Source organism: Akebia trifoliata, chromosome 4 (assembly GCF_017979445.1).
Source record: "Akebia trifoliata isolate Shusen 1 chromosome 4, ASM1797944v1, whole genome shotgun sequence".
Lineage (NCBI taxonomy): Eukaryota > Viridiplantae > Streptophyta > Magnoliopsida > Ranunculales > Lardizabalaceae > Akebia > Akebia trifoliata.
Window position 1 is genome coordinate 43,707,886 of NC_141378.1, and position 25,557 is coordinate 43,733,442.

Below are 25,557 nucleotides of genomic sequence, written 5' to 3' on the forward strand. Positions count from 1 at the left end.
AAGTCTTACAAGTAATTGAACTAGAGAGTCAATGTTAATCATCCATTATATATTAGTTCGAAATGGGTTTCTCAACAATTAAAGGTTTCTTCTGAGTTCAGAGTCACTCAACCAAGTTGTCATTTGTTGCAAATATCTATATATATATATATATATATATATATAAAATTTTAAAGATTAAAATATTTGTAATTTTAGATAAGGCTTTCTAATGGGGGATCATTTACTAATCTACCTTATAATAATATAAAGGTCATGAGTTCATGTCCAACTTACCTATCCAACAAAATTATTATTATATTAATAAAGTTTATTTTAAAAAAAATAAATAAATAAAAGAAGAGGTGACTTGCCCGACTTAACTCATGCCAGAGAACAAATTAAAAAAAGTTCTCATTTATATGTTAATAAACAAATATTTGAAAAATTTTAAGAGTCGTGGTGGAGTACCATTTTGAAATTGACATCGTTTGGGACATTGGTGTGCACAGATCGTATCTCGATGAAAGCACCTATGGTTCTATAGACACATCTATGTCAGCAATGTGTGAAACGAAGTCATATTCACTGTTACTTCAACATTTTCCAATTTTTAAGAATCATGTTATTGAAGCCCACAGGTGTGTGCTTCAACACCAATGATGATCTTCAGCATAATCCAAGTCCAATAATCATTTTTGCTTTTGAAACATTTGTACACTAATAATTGCAGATGTTCCTCACTCAGTCAGATCCATTACAGAGCAATCTCAATAGTAACAAGTACAGAATTCTTCATGTTAATGTGTAGCTCATGTTGTTGTGGCAATAACAACTCTCGAAAAGGAAATTTGGTCCAGTAAGGGACACATAAATGTATGATATGATATGATAGGGTCCTTAGCAAGATAATAATCTTACGACCATCAGTCCAACAGATGCTGAAAATAACATACATATCACATCTGTAAATTACATCAAGTGCCCACGTGCCAACGGAGTGTAGTAGACCTCAGACCTGCAACAAACAAATGCAGCTCAAAAGTGGGTATGAGAAATTCCACAAATATTTGCAACCCATGTGTTTTTTTTTTTTTTTTTGTTTTACAAAGCATTTAAAACTGCTGGTAGAAAGAGAAGGAATGGAGGGAAAAAATATATATAAAAAAAAGGGTCCTCTCTCCTACTGATCCTTTAGAGTGATGACTAACTCCTTTGGGTGGGGGTGGGGGGGACACCTCAACATAACTGCCATTTGAAAAACAACAACGGCTATATATGGAAGAGGGAGTATGCGAAGACCAAAAAAAAAAACACAAACGACTTTATGAATCAAGGAAGGTCTCACCAAAGAAACAATTCTTTGTCATAAAAGTTCACTAACAGTCTTTTTTTAAGTATTTCCCTCCCTCCACCCTTCCACCTCTCTTTCATTTTTCTTATCACCACCCACGCCCATCAATGATACTTGGCAGACTTGGAGACATCCACAACACTGCCATCATCTGCTCTCTTCCTCTTGGGGTGAGATGAAGATGAAGATGGCCGCTGTTGGTCCTCTTCATCTTCGACCTCCTCTTCTGCATCATCATCATCATCATCTTCTTCTTCTTCTTCATTGACTGGGTCTAACTCACTGCCTCCACCATCTTCTTCAACTTGTCCAATAGGTCGGATCAGGAACTCTCTCCCATTATTGTCATCCTGGCATTCAGATTAAAAATATATATCAACATTCTAATGGGATGTTGCAATAACAAGCTTCTCTACCGATCAAAAAAAAAAAAAAAACACTCAAGCTTCTTTAGATCAAAATAAAACCATTAAGAAAATTTTAACAATTTTGACTAAGGAAATCTCCAAAGCCAGAAATCAAGCCACTAATGATTCCGATTAAGTATAAGCATCTTGCAAGTAAAAGTGAATACAAACCCTTTCACAATGAAAAACACCCCCATTTCTAGAGGGCCCAAGGTTGCCATAGTGAAGACACCAAAGTTCATCATAAACACTCCTAAAATCCTGCTAGTCTGTTTTTTTTTCTTTTCCTTGTCTAAAATCTTCTAAAATGTTGAGATGACAATAGAGTTCAAAACAAGTATAAAACATGCAAAAAGCAAATATGATACAAGCCATATTTATGAAAAATAAAATAAAAGATGACACAAACCAAATAAATTCAAGATTAGCAATTGATTGGTAAGAAGGGTGGGGAAAAGGAAAATCCAGAGTTTCTAAGCAAGTCTGATAGGAACTTTGTACCAATATTTGACAAATTAAGATATGCTTTTTGTAGTTTAAAAAACCAAAAAAAAAAAAACATAAAATATTCATTCATGTCAGTAGTTAAACATTAAGACATGAAATGATTCTTGGCAGTAGTTGAGAAGAATATGCACATATTAAACATGAGATGATGGTAAAATACAAATGTTTTTTTTTTTTTTTTTTTAGTGTAGAAGATCAGAATGAGTTTTTTGGCTATATTCCCTATATCCAATTTTTATGTCAGAATCATGACGCCATTTCTATCAAACTCTATCTACTGTGAGCTATAACTTTCATCAAAATACAATTTTTATCAAACTAGTCCTAAAAATTGCACTTTTTTTGTTTTAATCACGAACATTAAAACAAAAAAAGTCACCTCTAACATTTGAAATAAAAAAATAAAAGCTCCCTCTCTCTCATCCATCTAAGCCCCAAACATTAAAACAAAAAAAGTCGCCTCTTTAACATTTGAAATAAAAAATAAAACCCCCATCTCTCTTGTCCATCTAAGCCCCAAATCATCTACCTCTAACCCTCTATCCCCCTCCAGTCTCTTATCTTTTTCTCGGTCTAATTTCCAGTGAAGAACCGTAACAGGTAATTTGAACAACATAAACCTTAACACTATTCTAATCTTTCTTCGTTTCAAAAATATAAATGTTGGTTTAATATGGATTTGATGACACCCCTTAATAGGAACAACTACACAGCCCTAACCCTAGCCCCATCTTTCCAACACTTTTTTTCTATTTTCCCCAAATACTCCCCTTACCCACTTCATTCCCAAACCCTGACATGGTGATTATGGCACCAACTACCAATTAAGCTTATGTAATATTTTTAAGTTATTTTCATTGAAGGAACCTTATCATCAACTCTAAAAAGAATATAAAAATCAAAAGAAAAACCCATGGAAGCAAACCAAGTGTAATTACCATAAATAGCAATGGGAAATATGGTTGTAAGCAAAGCAACGAGGATTGAGGAATTCAACTATACTCTATAAACAATGAAAGAAATGCAAACCAAAGGAATACTTGCAAAAAAAAAAAAACTATATTACCTCATCCTCACCGTCCTCCTCTTCATACTCCCCATCTTCATCGTCCTCCTCCTCTTCTCCTTGATCATGCTCATCAATCTCCCCTCCAGTGCTCCTCAACCGCACCCTACTCCTCACCTCCACATCTTCTTCATCATCATCATCAACCTCCTCTTCCTCACCATCATTGTCATCTTCTTCGACCCCATCTTCCTCATCATCACTATCATCAATCTCATGAACCTCGACCACATTTTCATCTTCACCTACTTCATCAATCTCTTCCCCCAAATCATCATCTTCAACATCCTCCTCATCCTCATCACTATCAACCAAAGCATCAACCCCAAGACCATTCGAGAGATGATGCGAAGCTTGATTAGACCGATTTGCAACTCTCAAAATCTCTATCTCCTCCTCATCTGCGTCACTCTCTTCATCCTCATCAACATCATGGATGTCTTCGCCACCACTATTCCTACCATTACTCAACTTTGCTAACAGATCCTCACCGTCGATCTCTCCACTCCCAGGATCATCCTCTTCATCGTCTTCTTCATCTTCCTCCTCTTCATCCGATTCTGGACGCTCATTCTCATTGGCATCCATCTTATCCAAGTACTTAAGAGATCTTATCAAACCAAAAACCCTAGATCGATAATCTTTGATCCGAGTCACAGGACACTCGTATAGATCCAAAGATACAATCTTGAGCTGCGCGAGTGGTACAAGATCTTCCAAATATTGAATTCGATTATTCGAGAGGTCAAGGTCTCGCAGCGATTCTAACCCCGCGTCAACAAGAAATTCCAAACCACCAGCAATTCGATTGTCCGAAAGTATAAGTTTTTGGAGATTATGAAGACGCGGGAACTTCTCGAGAGACGAAACTCCAACATTTGCGATCGAGAGATGCTCCAATCTCTGAAATTTCTCTAGAAGATTTGGTGGAGGGAGACGACCTTGAACACACTTCACCGCTCCATCTAAGGTTAGTGATCGAGCAGAAGCGCAATCGGTTTGTCCATCGAGCGCCATTTCCACGGCTCTCTCCCAAACCTCATCCATTAAAATCGAAACCCTAGATTTCAATAACAATAACAAGAAACCAGTAAACAAGAAGATTAAGTAACAAAGAAATTACAGAATCACTGACGGAGAATCACTCGAGGTAATAGTTCCATGCAGAAAAGATCATGATTTCATCCATGACGGAAACGGATGAAAAAACCCTAATTCTAACCTAGTTTCGAAACCAAACCCTAAAAATCGACTAGAAAATCAAATTTTTAGGTCAAAATCGTTTCTTCTTCCACTTCTTTCTTCTGCAACTCTATACTCGAAAAACCACGAAGAGAAATACAACCTCTCCTCTCTCCTCTCTCTCGGTCTTTAAAAAGGCGAACTGAACCGCGAGGACTCTGGTCCGAATCGCGAATCGAAAATAAGGTTGGAGGGTTTAACCCTTCGCGCAAGGCGAGAGGGTTCGAGAGTATCTTTGCTAGCGTTTTTAACCGTTGGATTGAAGAGTCACGGATCGGTGACGTGGATAAATATACGGTTTGGATTTGAGTTAGTTGTGTTTGTTTTTTTAAGAAAAATGGCGATTGGGAGAGGATCTCTATCTATCCGGAAGTCCACGGTAATTAGTGAAATAGCCATGGGCTTGGGCAATAATAACGGATGTGCCACTCAAGGCTCGAAGTTTCTCACGAGAAGATTCTATTGGTCGCACCGTCGCACATCGTTTTTGTTGAAGCGGGATTGTAAATGGATCGGGTCGATCCGTAATCAATCCGATAAGAATAGGATCAATTGGTATCGGATCAAACCGATTCGATATATAGAAGATAGGCATACTTTATACATGTTACCCACTCGTATTTCTTAAATAAAATATATAACATAATTTATATCTTCTCTCAATTTCTATAGAATTAGGTCATGATTGATTTAAAACCAATTCGATAAAATATCAAAATAGATCTGTGGACACCCCAAAATTGCCCAGTCGTAGAACAAAACCCAAAATCAAATCCAACCCAATGAATGGTGGTAACTACGTATTATGTGGTAATCGATTCCATCTCGAGACTCTGATCACTATAAGATCCTTATTGGATTATGTCTTTATTATATCAAATATCCATACTTGAAATTGTCAGATCGGACTAGATTAAGTTTCAAGTCTATTTCAAAGGTACACGAGCATATAAGTTTCAACAAGAACTAGGTGATTTTATGAGGGCAATAAAGTTTTCTAGAGATCTTGTACTATATGGGATCTACAATGTCCCCACCATGGAAAATTACTCTATTCATATATCAGACATGAGAGAGTACGTTTTAATTGGTCCAGAAGACGTGAAGATCGTAAAAAGTAACACCATTTATACTTCTCGTGAATCTCTCATCTCTCATTGAGTAATATCTGCCAATAAAACAAATCAAATGCAATAATTATTGATCTGATATGGGTGATTCTACTCTAATGATCAAGTCAGTATATATTTCACGAGTGAAAGGACTTAAAGTAGAGAAACTTGTATACCCTTTGTCTCCAAATGTGTTCTTATTTATAGAGTTTGAAAAGCCTGGATGTTTTGCAAGAAAAAAAAAATCGATAAATATCATATTTTCATTTTGTTATTAGACCAAAATCAACACCAAATGCTAGAGAGACGTAATCACTACAATAGGTCAACCATTCTACGTTAGGGTAACACTACTGCTTGTCGACATGTCAATGCGTGTGTCTTGAGCGTGCAAGCTAACGGCCCACCTATATCAAGGTGATGCTTAAGCCATCCATCGACACGTTCGTCCGATCATTCCTCGAGATGAGACTGTTCCCTCCATTGATTTCTCCATCAAATTTTGTATGGAGCATAGCTTTCCCAATTTAGGGGGTCACATTCTCTCAATGGACATGGTTAAAAGATTGAATCGTGCTAGAGTGACCTCAAGCTAGAACCTCATATCGCACTTCTTGTATATATCCTTGAATGAACAAAAACAACCATGGCAAGAGAGGGGGGGGGGGGGGGTTAGAATATTATGATTTTGGGATACCCCTCCGATTTTTTGTGGAAATTAGGATAAATCCTTAGGTTTTCAAACTAATCCTCCATACCTTGGTTCTTCCTTGAATAACTAATTAAAATAACCAAAATGCCATTAGCTTCAACTTCGTGGGCCAAATCTTCTCCCTCTCAACAGCAATTATTTCTTTGTAAAAATCTAGTCAGGAAAAAAAAGAAGGAATTTTCTATTTTGTTAGATATGTCCACGTGGACAATGACTTGGAAATGTATCTAGGGGCAGAGCTAGGATTTTCTTATAGTGGGGGCAAACTACGGTTAATTGTATAGTTGAAGTACTTGAAGATGAATGGTTTTAGGGAGAAATTCAAAGATTCTTATTAGAAGTTGAAGAAAATGATATTTACATCATTTCCAATTAATATATGAGAAGGCCTGCCAAGAGGTAATGTCATCAACAAAAAATTAATTGGGGTGGGGGTGCGGGTGGGGGTGGGCTGGGGGGATTGGAGGGAGGTGAGGGTGTGGGGGCAAATGGGGAAAGAGGTGAGAGAGTGGGGACAAATGTGACATGCAATTAGTTGAAAATATAGGGTTGTCTCAAAGTTTTGGGGGGAGGGTTACTAGCCCCGCCCCAAATGTAGCTCAATCTGATAAGGGTTTGGTGACCAATGCGTGTAGTGGGTAGGTTTGCCAGGTCGGGAACACCAAATTCAAAAATATCTTAGGGTGTAGAGCTTCTCCAAGGCGTAATATAAATAATATATTCAAGTTTCAATATTATTTTTGTATGCTGCATCTGCTTATTTATTCCATCACCGCTTACTTTTTGTTGGAAAAAAAAAATGACTTCTTTTACAATTTAGAATTGACAAATTTTATGAAAGTAAAAATATTATATTAAAAAAAAACTCTTATTGAAAAATACAATTATGAGTTCACTATTATCCATAACTATTATATTTCCACACCCAATGTGCATGCATTGGTTTTATTTTTTTGCACTATTATATAAAAGAGTTACTATTGCCACATCAATTCTTTTATAAATCACCAAAGAACTGCACACAATTGGTGTGGCATTAGTAACAAATTAGTGTGCAATAGCAACTCTTTAATATTTTTTATGGCCTGACTACCAAGTGCAAGGAATTGGCCTCTTAGAACATCTTATGTCACCCAAATCCCCCAAATACATACAATACCTCACAAACCATACATACCAGGTAAGTCGGGATAATCTCTACCCTAGTTAGTTATAACAACACTATTAATTAATATTATTATTTATTAATAATTCAATATCAATTTTATGTTTTAACGATTGAAGTTTTTTCTACTTTGAAAGTTTTGATTCTATAGTTCCAGTAATATTTTAAATTTATTCAATGTTATACTATTGTTGTCTTCTAATTATTCTACACTAATATTCATAAATATTTCATTGCAATGTTTGTTTTTGAAGATATACATAACTAATAATTATTTAAGAAATACAAAAAAAATTTAATATGATGGATATAACGATATTCTTCATGAACAATTGAAGTTGAAAGGTGTAAGCCTCCCTAGCTCTCCCTTGCAAAAGCCGATTTTGATTAATTGATTTCCTATTAAAATCAATTTCTAGGGAAAGAGGTTGTGCAATATATATATCGGAGCGCTTCGGCAGCCCTAAAGTTTGCCAAGTTTGGTGCCAAACATTTTTTGTAAATCACTTTTGATGGGGTTAGAAGTTTTGGAATAGGCTGATTTTTTGTGAGGATGATCTCTATGGTGAAGAGATCATCCTCACAAAAAATCAGCTCATTTTGAAACTTCAAACCCTAGTTTACAAGTTGAAGAATCGTGAACCGTCTAATTTTTGTAAATCACTTTTGATGGGGTTAGAAGTTTTGAAATAGGCTGATTTTTGGTGAGGATGATCTCCTCATCATAGAGATCATCCTCATAAAAAATCAGCTCATTCCAAAGCTTCTAACTCATATTTTGAAAAATGTTTGACACCAAACTTGGCAAACTTTAGGACTGCTGAACTGTCCCCTAGATATATATATGTATATAGCCCTCCCTAGCTCTCCCTTGCAAAAGCCGATTTAATTGATTTCCTATTAAAATCAATTTCTAAGGAAAGAGGTTGTGCAATATATATTGTAACAGATATTTTATTAAGAAGAGAACAAGGCACCCTCAAAGCAAAGAAACAAGGCAACAATCTCCCGCTATAAACATTATTCCACTTAAAAAGAAAATCTTCAAAAAACAACCCCGTAAAATCCTTGAACCGTTTTCACCAAACAAACAACAATCCACTAATATTAAAAATTAGATCCTACAAAGAGTTTTCCTTCCCATCAAACGTGTCCAACAAAGTTTATGTTATATTCTTCTTTTTCAATATTGTTGCTAGCAAATCCATCCTTGAGATACTCAAGCCACAAACTAATCAATCCATAAGTTTTGAGAGCTTCTATTGCCACACCAACTCTTGCTTAAGCCACCCCAAGATGTGTGCTAATTCTTTGCGGTGGTGTTAGCAAAAGCTGGTGTGGCAATAGAATCTCTCAAATTTGTTAGTCCCCTTGTCTACAATTGAATCAACACGTGTAAAAAAAAATTGTCTGAAATGCCATCAATATCTGAATATTTGTTCACACACATACACAAGTTTTATCATTGGTTGCTCAAGTGGGTTTCTCGGTTCTTCAATGTTTATTTGAGTATCAAATTAGCATTATTAACATGAAGAATCTAATGAACAAAACAGATGAATAAGTTATAGTTTAACTCACTATTTATATGTCAACCTCTTGACTTTCAGATACCAAGTGAGACACATGAGGTTCCTCGAAAACTTTAACATGACAGAGCATGCCACCAGCTTCATCTGCAAAAATTATCTTCTTATTCTCCTTTTGGACCCCATGAACAGATGCCGCAGCAACCTTCCTTTCAGTCGACCTCTGTAATGCATTTGTTTTGAAATTAGAATAAGTCACGATCCAGAGAGATGTCCTGTTCCTATAACAACATACGGTGTCTACGTGGCACATTTTGGTTGGAGATTAAACACATCGGGCTGGATGCAATGTCGAAAACGGATTAGTTAGGAGTCTGATGTGTTTTAAAATCCTACCAAAAGTGCCACCACGTAGACACCTCACTTTATCCTGATTCTTAGAATATATGTCACTCATTGGAAACCTAAATTATTTGATATGTTCTTATCCTTTGACCCATTGTACACAGTATAAGTTGTTTTCTTTGAAAGTATGATGAGACGAAAGAAACATACCATAATTTTACAGAACCGATGGCAGTCTTTTGCCATCATGGAGAGCCATTTTCTTGTAGTCTCTTCGGTTCCTTCTACATTCTCAATAGCCATTCTTATCTGTTGGAATAATAAGAAATAAAGTCGCCGAATTGCACAATTTGTATGTATGTATGTATGTATGTATGTATGTGTGCATGTATGTATGTATATACACGTTTATTAATGTATTGAATGCATTCTCAATAGCCATTCGCATCTGTCAGGATAAAACAAAATAAATTTGTCAAACTGCACATTTTGTATGTATGCATGCACGCATCTACATATATATGAATAAATATACATGTTTATTAATGTGCGTGGATGCATATATGCATAAAGTACGTACATGGGCATTAGTGTAAGTAGGTAGGTCATGTAGAATTTCTCAAATTAAATTTTCACAGTTGGAAGAGAGAAATGTAATAATCTTGGGCTCAAGTTTTCTACTTATTACAATGAAATCGAATTACATACACACAAAAATGAGAAAAAAAGAATAATCTGTAGTGGCAGATTCAGAGAGCCTCATGTAGAAACAAGAGTAGATGCCATGATATGGTTAATTTCAAAATGCTCTCTCTTTCCCCCAGTAAGAGAAAGAACCCAATTAAGAAAATAACAACAAAGAGTATAACTTTCATAAACAATAAGAGGCAACATTGGTTGGGGGATTTTATAGAATAAAAACCATTTGACATCCTTGATTTTCTAAAATCTGATTTGAGAATATGAGATTAGGAATTAACGAAGTAATTTATGTGAGAAGCCCCAATGCAGATATGCTTGCATATGCATAGTCAGTTGTCACATACCTCATCAGCAGTATATTTCGAAGACGTAGATGAACAAATTTCGGAGCACAGAGTTTCTTCCACAATCCCCTTCATGGATTTCAACTCTTCCATGAGTTTCATTGCAAGACTCTCAATGTCATGCATTTGCCTCTGTGAAAATGCAATGGCCTTTTGTGCACAAGTGTGGACGGAGATGCACTCAGTAGCAGCACGTTGTGTTGCACAAGAAACCTGCGGAACCTTTAGAATGCCTTTAGGAACCAATTGTGGAGATCCATTGTTGGCGTTCTTTCGTTTCTTGATCTTGTGTTGGGGGCTTATTGAGACCTCCGGCACCTCGAGGTCTGCTCTCACTAATGAATCCTTCTCCTTGGTCTGGGTCTCAAAGTTCAGTCTCTCCCTACACTCTGAAATAAATGAATTGTCAATAAAAAACAATGAAAGCTAGAATATGAAATGGAAAAAAAAACAAAAAAGCGAGTGTCCATGAAAGTCAAATTATGTGTCCTTCAAGCAACACAGAACAAACAAATGGCCTACCTATGAATAATAGATGGGGTAAATTACACTTTGTGACCCCTGTGGTTTGGCATAATTCTATGTCAACCCCCTAATATTTTGACAATTGCACTTACTCCCCTTTCACATATGGTGCTAAAGCTCAGATGTTATTTCACTAAATAAATAAATTTTAAAACTATAAAAACATCCCCGTCTAAGCATTCTTACGGTGAACCCTTTTTTTCACAGGGATATTTTTTTTATTATAAAAAAGAACATATTAAAAAGAGTAAAATGGTCCTTATAAAAAGTAATAGAAAAAAACATTTTTTAACTGTTAGGTCGATGACAAGTAGACGGAAGGGGAAACTGAACCCATTAGATAACTATAGGGGAGGTCAGTGAAATTATCAAAACCTTAAGGTGAAACCCCGAAGTAATACAAATAGAACAATCCTACAATTCCCACTGTCCGATGCATTGGTTTTTTCATAAAGAATGATAAAAGAAAATTCTTTCTAACCATCCAAACCTTTTTAAAATTTTGAATGGGTAATAAGGAAAGTTGATTGATATAATTTTGGAGCAACAACACAAAATAGAGGTGACAAACTACTTGTATGGTCCAAGTTTATACATAGATAAACTAGAGTCCGACTAGCCTAACTAAGGGTCGTTGAGCCCAACTTGTGGCATCCAAAAACATGATCCGATGCCACAGGGTTGTAGAGGAAAAAATTCTATGAACTTTGAAAAAAATTGTTATTTTTCACCATTGAATTTTAATTTTAAATTTGGGAGTTCCATGGAAGTTCGGTAGTTATCCATTTTCAAAACCTTCAATCAAGCCCAATTTTAAAAAAAAATTGATTTTTTTTTTTATTTTTTTTTTATCTGAGTTTTTCCATGCAATCTAGAGGGCTGTGGTGTTGGATTGCCAATGTGGTAATCCATTTGAGCTCAAAGACCCTTGGTAAGAGTTAAAATCTTCCAAAGTTAGTAAGGAAAGTGTTTTTAGATAAAAGATGGGTATGTAATAGCATGTAAGGGTTTGGGAACAAATATGAAGCCAAAGATTGTATCACTCACTGGAATGTTCTCTGTTGTCATGTAATTCTTCAGAATCCAACACCTGACGAAGCTTTTCCTGAGAAGTTGGAGAAATGGCCTGAAAAAAAACTTAATAATAAAACACTTTTAGAGAATAATTACAAAACAAATGACATGAAGCAAAAGAATAATCCATACCTTTCTGGTTGAAAAGAACCTCTTTGGACGATGTTCTAGCTTCAAACTCCGATGAATCTTGGGTTCTTCAAAGGCTTTAAGGCTGTCAGTAGCATCAGAAGAGTGGTTCTCCAACAAACATTTTAGTGCTTCATCTAAAACATTGTGAGGATTGAAGCATTGGAAAGAAGTCTGAGATGAGATACCGAGGCTGTTAGAGTCGATCATAACATCAGGATGAGGGGCATCCTCCTTACTGTCACCTTCACCATCTATACCAGAAAGGCATCCGTCATCACCATATTTAGGTTCCATGGATTGTAGGCTATCATTAAGTTCTGTATCGGGAATTTTTGTCACAATGTCGTCATCTATAACATTGTGTCTGAGACAGTTAGAATCGCTTGTAACATTAGGTTGAGGAGTATCTTCCTTACTGTCACCTTCAACATCTATGCCAGAAAGGCATCCATCGTCACCATAATTTAGATCCATGGATTGTAAGCTATCATTAATTTCCATATCGGGCATCTGTGTCACAGTATTGTAATCCATAACATTGTGTCTGAGATCCAAAGGGGTATCATCCTCCTTATTGTCACCTTCACCATCTATATCAAAAACACACCCATCACCACCGTAATTAAGTTCTGTGTAACGGAGGCTATCGCTAACCTCCGTATCAGGCATTTGTGCCACAGCATTGCTATCCATCGGGCACGATATCTGCTCATGCTGAAAGGAAAAAGTTTCATGGCTTACACATATCTCAGAACCCACATCATTAGTGACGTCTAATTCCACATCATTGGTCATTCCTAAAAAACCCACCTTTGTAACTTCTCCAAATAATTCTGTGGTGCTCATAGGAAGAGAGGCCTCTTCAAGATCCAAACATCTAAGTGAAACTTCGCTAACAACACAACTCGGAGTCTCTTTAGTTATAGAAGTCGATTCCAGTGTCTTCAATTCACCTCCATTAACTCCTGTCAGTGTTTCATCAGAGCACTCTCCACAAGAACTCATTTCTGTACGAGAATCAAAGGTAGAACCATCAGCAACATGTGCCACATTTTGGAAATCTGAGGAATCAGATTCTGGAATTTCAATTTTAATTTTAACGGATGTTAATGCTTTTAAAGAAACTGCAGAGGAAGGTTTGCTTTTTGCAATTCGCCTCCGTTTAGCTTTTGATTTCTTTGAAACCTTCAATTTCAAACTACTGAGAGGTTCATCAAGGTCACATATATCTTCCTTTGATTGCACATCATCATCATCATCTGTTTTGATAGAGATACTACCAAGGGGAGAGCCAGTTGTCTCCATTTCTTGCTTTGACGAGTCCACGGATTTTGCAATTTTCCTTTTCTTTGGTTTGCATCTCTGTTTTAGCTCTTTCAAAGTTATCATACCATAAATACCGCCATCTTCATTTAATTCACAAGTTTCGAGTTCACTTTTGATAGTTATTCCACTCATGGGCTGAAATGGCATTTCAGTCTTGACCCTAACACCACAAAATGGCAAACCTGTAAATTTCCCCTCATGCTCTAGGTTTCCGGCATCTTGAGAGTCATATATAGCTTTGATCTGCTTGAACCTAAATGCTGGCTTTTTGTGAGAATCTACATTAAGGACTTTTACCACCAAACCCCCCTTAATAGCCCGAATAAAATGCTCATGGTTGTGTTCCATTTGCTCCATTAATTAAATATACGATCCACAATAAGACCTTGAACTCGCAGCAAAGATTAATTTCACACGTGGAGAAACTGATCACATAACATAAAGCACCGGTTCTAACCAAGATAACATAAAATAGTGCCAGTAATGGTGCTGCATATACAAAACAGAAAGAGAGATATCAACTTTCAAGCTTTCGGGAGAAGGGAAAAATAGAAAAGAAAGAGAAGCAAGCAATAAGAAAATTCTTATGAACATATTATAATTTACCTGCAATGGAACTACAACAAACTGAAAAACGAAGCAGTAAATAAAATAGAAACACCCACCAAACACAAGGATATACATGGTTTGGCAGTGTGCCTATATCCACGGATCAGATAAAAATCCAATCACTATCTTCCATAAAAAAAAACAATAGTACAGAAAACGTGTCTATCTCCCATAAAAAAATGGAAAATGCTGAAGTGGCATTGAAATTGACATCGATTCACACATTGCTGATGTGGATGTATGTATGGAGCCATAGACGCTTTTCACCAATGCTTTCCATCGAAATACAAGTGAAAAGCATCTATGGTTCAGTGCTCACCTCTACGTCAGCGATGTGTGAATCAATATCAATTTTAATGTTACTCTAGCACGACTCTAAAAAAATAGAAAATTCTAAAGAAAATATTACATAATTACCCTTTCCAAAACCCTAAAAAATATTGGTCCAGGAGGAAAGGGCACGTTGCCCCATGCACCCCCAAACCGCTAACCGGTACCCCCGCAGCCCAGCATAACCCCAACAGAATACAAGACATTTACTCAACACAAACTTGCACAAGAAATCAAAAAATATATTATGCGTTCTTGCATTGTGTACCTATGTTACATTGATGTGTGTATACAAGTCAGAGTTCGACACAGATCTAGAATGTTGGATACAAGAAACCCAAACAATCAGATTGTAGGACTCGGTATTATATTTTCTTTTAATTGAGAACAAAGTAACTGTTCTTATGGGATATCTTGTGATAGAGAATATAGATATTTAATATTGTATTTTCTACAACAAAAAATTCAATTGAAAAATGGTAGAACTTCTAAATTCTAACTTTGCTAAACAAATATCTTGCAATAAGGGAAAAAATTTGAAATGTTTAATAAGAGTCTGTGAAGTATAGTTCTTGATTTCCTCACATACACACCAAATGACAACTGAACACACTCAAGACCAAACCCAAACTTCCAATCTTTCTTTCATGGAAACTGAACAAAAAGAACATCAAATTAACCAATGACACAAAGATGACTTAATTTCTTCGTAAACCAAATTCAAGGTCAAATATTCACAAGCAATCAAATTAAAGTTAAAATAAAAAAAATAAAAAAACAACAAAATTAGGCTTGTTGATACATTTCATTCTCTTGAGATAAACAAATCAAGAAGCAACGTACTTGAGAAATTTATGAAATAACTTATTTTAAAAAAAATACAGTAGCTGATGTATCTGGATCTCTAGTAAATCTAAAACTTTCGAATGATGAAAACTGCTAAAAAATGATTTAATTTTCTACAAAATCCCACATTTTGAGGGAAAAAAAATATGTTTTGATCATATAAGAAGCTTAAGGGCGTGTTTGCATCCCAGATTTTATCCCCCAAAAAGGTTTTTTTAAGGGCTTTTTTTACAAAATTGTAACCAGACTGAACACTCTTCTAATTAAACACTTCAGGTTATTATATATTTGGTTATAAAACACAATTAGGGTAAGATCAAGATTTTATTCTCAGACTAAAAATCGTTACTCTACCAAATCTCACAGAATAATTGATACATTTGCCCCTAAGGAAACCCTAATCGTTCCAATAAACCTAAGATCCTCGGTTTGAACATTTTAAAATACCAAAACAAAGGAGGAGGGAAATCGTGCAAAGAGAAACCCTAATCCATTACATCTCAAACCGAACCCTAGATTTAACAATCTGCAAAAGAAAATTGGGCGTTTTCGAATGTTTAGATATTTCCACAGAGATTAAAAATTAAAAAAACACACCTGAGATCTGAAGCTGTTTTCAGGGTCTGCTACAGGATAGAACCAGAGAGAGAGAGAGAGAGTCCGTGATTTGTAGCTGTTAATAGAAGGAAGAGATCTCGCGCCAATTGATTTGGCGGGAAATTGTTGCATTCGAAACGACCACTTTATGTTTCGCGGGAAAAGTCGTTTACTTTGTCTTATAATCATTGAGTAAGACTAGCCTGACTAACTTAGTAAGGAATGCAAAGGCAAAAAAGGCCTTATCAAGGCCCATCCACCGTCAAAACTAGATCTCAATATTAGAACCAAATCTGTGGTATCTTTTGACGGTAGATGAGCCAAGTCCTTTTTTTCCTAACTAAGTTAGTCGGGAAAGTGCTGGCGTTAATCTTTCGCCGTTCAATTGGTAGAACTTTTTTTTTTTCAAATCAAAATGAAGATACACGTGGCATCCGGATTTTGGGATTAATGAAAAAATAGGGAAAATTAGTTAACGGAGGCATCGTTACAAAATTCTCCGAATTTTTCAAAAATTTCACAAAATTCGCCTAATTACGTGTAAACTAATTAATTGGGCAAATTAACGAATTAATCGATGATTCCTCGAGTAATCTTGGAATATGGTAGCATTTTTACCTTTCACCTCCAAAATTTTAATTTTTTCAAAATTTAAATATCAAGAAGAAGAAGATAGGATTTGGAAAGATGTCCAAGATGATAGGTTTTGATAACAAATATTTTGCATAACTTCCGATTTTTATTTTTTTTATGAAACTTTCCCCACTATCCGAATTGAACCCTCACCTAATAATTACCCAATCCAAAATTTGTTATTATGAATGAAGGGATTTATTTATAAACACTCTCTAACTTTAGTATACTTTTTATCTCTTGATATCCCTCCCTTCTCTTTTCAATTGTTAAGATGGGTGGATTAAATTATCAATATCAACAATTTAAATCATTGAGATCAACCTTTGATTCAATCGTCGAGGTCGACCTTTTACAACCTTCTGATCCACGATTATGAATCATCGATCTCGACGCTTGAGCATGAATAATTGAGATCAACGATCTGAGTTTGACGTTGAGTCGTGTTGGAGTAACATTAAAATGTACTTCGATTCTGACATTCTGATGTGGTGGTGCACACATAACCTTAGATACTTTTCACTTGTATCTCGATAAAAAACATCTATGATTATGTGTGCACCACCACTTCAGAATATAAATCGATATACATTTTAATGTTACTTTAGCAATATCCTTTGACGTTTTATTCAAATGAAAGGGAATTAAGATAGAGATATTTTTACCAATTGGGTTGTAAAGGTACCACTCCTAAACAGGGGCGGAGCCAAGATTTTTTGGGAGGGAACAAACTATAGTTAATGGTGAAGTCAAAGAGATTGAAAATGATTGATTTTAGGGAGAATAATGATTTTTTGTCGGAGGTTGAAAGAGCATTTAGATCATTTCCCGTTAGCATATGAGAGAAGACCTAGTCAAGAGCGTAATACCATCATTTTTTTAAACATAAAGTATCTCAATTATTCACCAAAATGCCCACATACGCCCATAACTAGGTCTTTTCTATTAAACTAATGCAAAATGATTTCATTACCCTTGTCTTCATCTTGAAACCAAAAACTTTGATCTCTCTTCCCAAAATAAATCATCTTCAACCTCTTAAAAAAAAATTATTGTATTTTTCAATCGTAAGATTAATTTACTTTAATCTTCAAATCTAAGGAAGAAGATAATATTTTGAAATTAGAAGACTACGAGAATTTTTTAATATAAAAATTTCTTTTCAACAAGGGATCAAGGTAATGTTCAGAATGATGTATGGAAGATGAAATTAAAATTAATTTTAGTGTAGAGAGGTTGAAGAGCTTAAAGATGATTAATTTTAAGAAAGTTACTAGTTGAAAGTAAGGGTATTTAAGTCATTTTCACTTTATTCAAGTAAAGAAAAACAAGAGAACTGCTATTGGCACCCCAACTTTTATTTATCACACTCTAATTTCTTAAATTATTTCTCACACCCCAATTAAAGATTAAAACACATTCTTTGATCAAAACAATGCTCAAATTATAATCTCAATATTACAAAACATTATAACAGTTGTTCAAACAATTTCAATGGTTATTTACAATTATAATAGGCTCATATACAATCATAAACCCAAAAAAATAGAAATATGGCAAAGAAAAAAAAGAAGAACCCAACTTTTACTTATTATCAATCGTTCACTTATTTTCTTTATTTTTACTTGGGGTGTAATAGGTATATATATATATATATATATTTTGTAGGTAGGTGGGTGGGGGGAGGGGTGGATGGTCAAAGGGGTGAATCATGAACATCAGCTTCAAAACATTGGATATATTAAATAATCACCGAAAATATAAGGGGACCGAAAATATAAGGGGTATTTAAATTACAAAAAAGTTGAGGGAGAGGGGGCGTTTGCCCACCCTGAGCTCTTCTTGGATCCACCCGTGCCCCTAAAGTCACGGTGGATTGATTAAAGGACCACTTATCTATATAGACTACATATACTTATGGCACCAAAAATATGGTTTGGTGTTGTATGGATTTAGAAAATAGAATGTTAAGAATTATACAATATATAAAAAAAAAATAACAAATTTATTTTTCACAATTGGTCATTAAATTTTTAAGTTAGGAGTTTTAAAGCCTTTTGACGAGGCAAGATATATTTCTTTAAAAAAAAAAAAAAAACCCTAATGTAAATAAGAGTCTTGATAATATGATGCCCCCTTAGAGTTCTGATATACGCCCCCATCACAGAACCGTAGATCATTTGCCTTGGGATAAACAAGAAAAATATTTATGATTCTATGTATCTCGAGACAAATGATATGTGATGGGAGTGTGTGTCAGAGAGAGGTGTCAGAAAATCATTATTATGTAAATAACGAATCATAAAGACCTGCGAATGTCATTTGGGCCAACATGACAATCCACGTAATCCAAACGTGGACCTCGGTATAGGTTTTATATGGTCCTTTGGGAGTGGGTCTGTATACGACATGCAACACAAGAGACCATTTATTTATTATTAATATTTCTTTTATGTTACATTATTGGACCTAAGATTAGGGTTAAAATAGATTTGCAATCGATCTAAAATAATAATAAAAATACAAAGAATTCGAATATTCCTTCTATTCCGACAGAATTGAAATAAAAAACAAGATTCATTTAGTCGACCCGTAATTTTTTTAATAAGACTTTGATGACGACGATCACATTAGAGATATCATGCCAACCATGGGTTTAGCAAGAACCCTAGAATTAATATAATTGTAAGGGTCCCAAATGTGAAATTTCAAATAATGGACTGATTTCAAGAGAACTAACTGTCTTTTTTTCATGCATTAGATGCAAACATTTGAAATGCACCTATGTGGGGAAGAATTAAAACCTATTGGAGTTGTTTGGTTGCAGGTATAGCTCCGCTCCGTTTTTATTCTATCGATGGATAAGACCAAGCCCAAAAAATCTGATCCATTCAGATCAGATATTTATTGGCTGTCTGGATCAAGGATTCGTGTTCCGATAGAAACTAATCCAATTTGATAACTTATTGGATCAATCATATTCTAAAATGATAGGGAGCTGATTCTATTATATGTTCGAAGTATTTTTATCTGGATATATAATATATTTATGTTTTATTTATACTTTTATTAAATTAATGGACATCCAAAAAATATCGATCTTTTTTTTATTGATCCAAAATAATATAACATATTGATTGGGCCTACCTGGACTGAAAAGGACAGATCTCATCGGTTCGAGTCTAAGAATTTCTTATCGGATGGTATTCAGTAACAATCCAATCCAAACTTGATCCCTTGACAACCCTAGTTACGAAGAATATCAATGGATTGGATTTGAAATTATCGTGTTCAAGGCTAAATTGGACCCAAGATCGGATCAACCAGTTGGAAAGGGGGTGGTTGGATCTTGTTTAGTGTTGTGTTATCCGTCTCCGCTCCCGGGTGTCATGTGCTCAGATATCGTGCCCTAATTTACCCGCGACTCTCTTATATTCATAGTTGTACTTTACCCATAAGATTGGTTTTTTTTATTAAATGGTTTGTCAACATAGTATTAGAGTTGTATACGTCATGGGTTCGAGTCTTCTCGAAGGAATTTTCCATCCTTATAGGTGAAAGGGAGTGTTGAATGTTGTGTTATCCGCATCCACTCCCAAGTGTCACGTGCTTACGTATCGTGCCCCAATTCGACATCTAACTCTCTTATATTCATACTTGTGCCTTCCCCATCAGATTGATCTTTTTTGGGTAAATGGTTTGTCAACAAATCCATATTTCTAAAACTCGTAAAGTCAACTCAAAACTCATCCAAGTTGAATCGACCTAAAAGTTGATGGAACCACTCATCGAGTCAACTTGAAAAATATCAAGTTAGATAGTTAATTCTACTAGATCAGCTCCAAAATGCATCCAATCGAGTCAGAAACTTGACTAAGTTATTCGACTACGTGTAATATTTTTGTGGAGAATATAAAATAAATATTTTATTTATTTAAAAATAATTTTAAAATATATAAATTTAATATACTTTTATTTTAGTCATCCAAGTCAAATATTGAGTTATTGAGTTGACTCTAATTGATGGACATACGAACTTTACAGCTATGGTTGGATCTTCTTCCAGATAAGGTTTTAAGTCTCTATTTTGTATTACTCTCCCAAAGGGTATCATTCGTAAGAAAAAAAGAAGAAGGAAAGAATGAAAACATTCTTTCGACGGAGAATCAACATCTCTCTGATTGTTAAAATTGACTACTAAAGGTATAGATTGAGTTACACCGCTGGCTCATGATCTCACGATCTAATGATTTTGATAGAAAATAGAGTTGCTGAAAGAAAAAATATAAATATTTCATTGATATAAACAAGACCACGAAGCTTTCTAACTTTGTGGTTATGATTTTTGCAGCATTAGTTTCGTGGGCCATACCTCATCATTGATATAGAACTACCTGTTGTGTCGATGTGGTCATCCGATAGAGACCCATCGACAACCAATTCTCCACATGATTGCCCTTTTTCTCCAATAAATAGAAGAATAAATTTATGTTGCCTAACTTTCAAAGACAAATCGAAGTATTCCACTTGTATTTTTTTGAAGTGCAACTTCTTTTACCCATTACATTAATTTGTGTTGCTTAATTAGAATTACTTTTATTTTACTAATAAATTTTGTAAAGGAAATAATTAGTAACCTAAATAGATACATATAGTGTGACATGTGACCTTCATGAAAGACTAATTTCATACAAAGTTTCAAATATGTCTCCGTTTTCGAGCATGATATATGCATGACAACATATGAGATAATCAAATATTTGCAAAAAGGAAAAGAAAAAAAAATTCGAATATGAAACAAACAAAAGTAAAGGTACACAATCTCAAATCAAAGATCACAGAGTTGCATATCAACAACTCGATTTCTTTAGTATGAGAAAATTGAGGTGATTAAAGATACATAATTACGATAAATATATATATTGTGTACAGTGTTGTTGATTGTTAAAAAAAAGGAAAAAAAAAAAAAAACTTTTAGAGGTATCAATAAAAATTTTCATTATATTGTTATATTTAAATAATTATGTAATGTAGTTATCATTGTAAAATCTTGGCCTGATGGGCGTTTTCTAATTTTTTTCTATTTATTATTATTGCAAATCAACTTATCGATGAAAAGTTTAGCTACTTTGAAAATACACTTTTTAAGCAAAACGTGAGATACATTGGTTAATATTTTTGGATATGTTAGGATCATAAATGTATTGTAAAGGGAACACCATACAAGCGGAGTTGGTAATATAAATAATGTCGTGTTCAATAATGAGATTGGAGTAGTCGTAAAACAATAATTATATAGATACCTTAGAAATAATTTGAAAGTAAACAAAGCCAAGGCAAAATTCATGCAACACAACTTTGGCATGGACACTTAAAGGAATGAAACATATTACTATAAAAATTTTCTAGGCAAAAAATAGTTCGAAATTATCATATTCGTTATAACGATAAAGGGATTCGAGGGGGGGTTAGTAATATATTTAGTGATGAATAACTAAAGTGAAGATGTGCTTCTAAAGTAATATGGTGGTGTTCGGAGGCCCTAAAGAGAGCCAAACATTTTTTCAATCTAAGGGTTAGAAGTTTCGGAATGGGCTAATTTTTTGTAAGGGTAATCTATATGATGAGAAGATCATCCTCACAAAAAAAATCAGCCTATTTCAAAACTTCTAACCCCATCTAAAGTGATTTACGAAAATTGGATAGTCTATGATTCTTCAACTTTGTGGTGACGAGGGAGGTTGCGTCAAACACCCCCATCACAGATCCATAGATCCTTTGCTTTAGATACACAAGAAAAATATTATGGCTTTGTGATTACCATGTTAAGGAGCGTATGGGGGGCATTTGAAAAAAGAGCGTCAAATTATCATTAGTCTTAATAATTTATTGTTTCATGTCGGCTTCATATAGTTGGGATAATACTTATGACCACGAAGAAGATGGTGATGATGATTTCTAATAAAAAATTAAAAGGTGGTCCTTGTATCCGATATAATCCAAAAGTTAAGTGTTATGGATGTTCTCAACCATTGGATCGATAAAACTTTCACTTCATCCCACCATTCATTCCATCCATGTGTATGATAAATCATCCCAAAACAAAAATTTAAAGGGTCAGATTGATTGCTCATAGAAAATGGCATGAAAATGATTTCTCTTGGAAAATATGAATCCCGTTTGTATAATTGTGCATCATGTTCATTCACCCTCCCCTCCCCCGCCCCCCGTCAAAAAAAAAAAAAAAAAAAAAATTATATATATACATATATATACAGGGAAACATCTAGAGGCCCCAAAGAGAGTCAAATATTGTGCCAAACATTTTTCAAAATATGAGTTAGAAGTTTCGGAATGTGACAAAAATTTTTTTTTTTTGTGAGGATGATCTCTATAGTGAGGAGATCATCTTAAAAAAAAATCATCCCATTTTAAAACTACTAACCCTAATTTACAAGTTGAAGAAACGTGGATTGTCAATTATTTGTAAATCACTTTTGATAAGGATAAAAGTTTCATAATGAGCTGATTTTTTGTGAAGATGATCTCTTCACCATAGAGATCATACTCATGGAAAATCAACCCATTATAAAATTTCTTACTCATATTTTGAAAAGATGTTTGACTTTCTTTAGGGCCTCCGACTGCTCCCCATATATATAGGGAAGCGTTCAGAAACCCTAAAGAGAGCCAAACATCATGCTAAACATTTTTCAAAATAGGGGTTAATAGTTTCGGAATACGCTGATTTGTTGTGAGGATAATCTCTATTTGTTGTGAGGATAATCTCTATGGTGAAGAGATCATCCTCATAAAAAATCAGCTCATTTTTAAATTTCTAACCCTAATTTACAAGTCAAAGAATCATGGACGGTTCGATTTTTATAAACCACTTTTGATAGGGTTAGAAGTTTCAGAATGGGCCGATTTTTGGTGAGAATCATAGAAATCATCCTTACAAAAAATCAGCCCGTTCCGAAACTCCTAACCCATATATTGAAAAAATGTTTGGTATGATGTTTGGCTCTCTTTAAGGCCTCGGAACACAACCCCATATATATATATATATAGGGAGGCGTTCAGCGCAAAACATTTTGACAAACATTTTGGCAAACATTTTTAAGCCGATAGATTTAACGCAAATGAACGGATCAGATTCAATTTGACTGTTTTATAAAATTATAAACTAATTACAGCGTCGTCCCTCATTTTCAGCGTAATAAGTGCTACGTCCCTCTCCTCTTTCAAACCGATCGAACGAAATAAGGTTCTGTTATTTCTGTCAAACCCTCTCTCCATCGTCTCTCTCGTGTTCAAACCCTCTCTCTCTCTCTCTCTCTCACTCTGATTTTCTCTCGGTCTCTCTCTCATTCTCGCTCGGTCTCTCACTCGCTCTCGATCTCGCTCTTATTCTCTCATTCTCTTTCGTCGATGGAGTTGCAGAGAGGTCGAAGTTCCAGGCGTTCGTGCTTCGTCGATGGAGTTGCAGAAAAGTCGAAGTTGCAGCCGTTTGTGCTTCGTCGATGGAGGTCAGCCGTTCGTATTTTGTGAGAGAATCAAAGAATCGCCGAACGAGAGAGATGGTTCTATCGAGGTAGTTGCGAGAGCGAGAATGAGAGAGCTTGAGCAAGAGGGTTTCATGAGAGAATCAAGGAATGAGAGAGTGAGAGCAAGAGGGGTTTCTACTTGATTCTGTCGAGAGAGGAAATGAGAGAGTTCTCATTCTCTGTTTTTTTTTTTTTTTTTTAATTGACAGGGAGGACGCACTAATATACAAAATTTTGAGGGATGGCGCTGTAAAATCCTTCACTTAAACCCGATCACCCGTTGTTTGAATCTCGACCGCCCATTTCGTTGTTATCTAACGCACGAAAAATGTTTGCCAAAATGTTCGTCAAAATGTTTTGTGCCGAACGGGACCCATATATATATATGGGTCCCTTTCAGCAACAAACATTTTGGCAAAACATTTTTCAAAACATGGGTTAGAGGTTTTGGAATGGGCTGATTTTTGGTGAGGATGATCTCTATGGTGAGGAGATCATCATCGCCAAAAATCAGCCCATTCTAAAATTTATAACCCCATCAAAAATGATTTCCAAAAAATGGACGGTCCACGATTTTTCAACTTGTAAACTGGGGCTAGAAGTTTTGGAATGGGCTGATTTTTTGTGAGGATGATCTCCTCACCGTAGAGATCATCCTCACCAAAAATCAGCCCATTCCAAAACCTTTAACCCATGTTTTGAAAAATGTTTTGCCAAAATGTTTGTCAAAATGTTTGTTGCTGAACATTTCCCTATATATATATATATATAGGGAAATGTTCAGCAACAAACATTTTGGCAAAACAGTTTTCAAAACATGTGTTAGAGGTTTTGGAATGAGCTGATTTTTTGTGAGGATGATCTCTACGGTGAGGAGATCATCATCACCAAAAATTAGCCTATTCTAAAACTTCTAACCCCATCAAAAATTATTTACAAGAAATGGACGGTCCACGATTTTTCAACTTATAAACTGGGGCTGGAAGTTTTGGAATGGGCTGATTTTTGGTGAGGATGGTCTCCTCACCGTAGAGATCATCCTCACCAAAAATCAGCCCATTCCAAAACCTCTAACCCATGTTTTGAAAAATGTTTTGCCAAAATGTTTGTCAAAATGTTTGTTGCTGAACGGGACCCATATATATATATATATATATATATATATATATATATATATATATATATATATATATATATATATATATAGGGTCCCGTTCGGCACCCTAAGTTTTACCACACACTTTAACAAACGCGTTTTGTCTTACATGGGTTAGAAGTTTCGGAATGAGCTGATTTTTGGTGAGGATGATCTCTATGGTGAGGAGATCATCCTCACCAAAAATCAGCTCATTCCAAAACTTCTAACCCCATCGAAATTGATTTACAAAAAATGGACGGTCCACGATTTTTCAACGTGTAAACATGGGGCTAAACATTTCGGAATGGGCTGATTTTTGGGGAGGATGATCTTCTA

The 25,557-nt window shown here is 35.1% G+C and overlaps 2 protein-coding genes across 6 annotated transcripts; both read right to left on the reverse strand.

Moving 5' to 3' along the window:
- Window positions 1-647: 647 nt before the first annotated feature.
- On the reverse strand, window positions 648-4,733 carry LOC147405147 (acidic leucine-rich nuclear phosphoprotein 32-related protein-like). 2 transcript variants are annotated; one of them, XR_015178093.1, is made up of 3 exons: window positions 3,314-4,733; window positions 1,328-1,683; window positions 648-997 (listed from the first exon to the last, which is right to left on the reverse strand). XR_015178093.1 is itself a non-coding variant. In XM_086441355.1 (2 exons), the coding sequence occupies exons 1-2, from the start codon at window positions 4,358-4,360 to the stop codon at window positions 1,438-1,440; spliced, it is 1,293 nt and encodes a 430-aa protein (XP_086297481.1). In that variant the 5' UTR covers window positions 4,361-4,733; the 3' UTR covers window positions 648-1,437. The 2 variants fall into 2 exon arrangements, 1 of the variants encoding a protein (XP_086297481.1); XM_086441355.1 differs by having other exon boundaries at window positions 648-1,683.
- Window positions 4,734-5,502: 769 nt separating this feature from the next.
- LOC147405148 (uncharacterized) lies at window positions 5,503-16,040 on the reverse strand. 4 transcript variants are annotated; one of them, XM_086441353.1, is made up of 7 exons: window positions 15,904-16,040; window positions 12,196-14,010; window positions 12,037-12,115; window positions 10,465-10,853; window positions 9,629-9,727; window positions 9,126-9,296; window positions 5,503-5,723 (listed from the first exon to the last, which is right to left on the reverse strand). In XM_086441353.1, the coding sequence occupies exons 2-6, from the start codon at window positions 13,876-13,878 to the stop codon at window positions 9,129-9,131; spliced, it is 2,418 nt and encodes an 805-aa protein (XP_086297479.1). In that variant the 5' UTR covers window positions 13,879-14,010; window positions 15,904-16,040; the 3' UTR covers window positions 5,503-5,723; window positions 9,126-9,128. The 4 variants fall into 4 exon arrangements, with proteins under 4 accessions (XP_086297479.1, XP_086297480.1, XP_086297476.1 ...); XM_086441354.1 differs by lacking the exon at window positions 5,503-5,723 and having other exon boundaries at window positions 8,961-9,296; window positions 12,037-12,094; XM_086441350.1 differs by lacking the exon at window positions 5,503-5,723 and having other exon boundaries at window positions 8,961-9,296.
- Window positions 16,041-25,557: the final 9,517 nt, after the last annotated feature.

What these genes read in the sequence shown, in the direction of transcription:
- LOC147405147 (XM_086441355.1), bottom strand. Translation starts at nt 4,360, where the DNA reads ATGGATGAGGTTTGGGAGAGAGCCGTGGAAATGGCGCTCGATGGACAA. An exon ending in AGGAGGACGGTGAGGATGAG is followed by an intron (nt 1,684 to 3,313) that starts GTAATATAGTTT and finishes TCTGAATGCCAG; the next exon opens with GATGACAATAATGGGAGAGA.
- LOC147405148 (XM_086441353.1), bottom strand. Translation starts at nt 13,878, where the DNA reads ATGGAGCAAATGGAACACAACCATGAGCATTTTATTCGGGCTATTAAG. An exon ending in CGAAATATACTGCTGATGAG is followed by an intron (nt 9,728 to 10,464) that starts GTATGTGACAAC and finishes TTATTCCAACAG; the next exon opens with ATAAGAATGGCTATTGAGAA. An exon ending in ATCGGTTCTGTAAAATTATG is followed by an intron (nt 9,297 to 9,628) that starts GTATGTTTCTTT and finishes AATGCATTACAG; the next exon opens with AGGTCGACTGAAAGGAAGGT.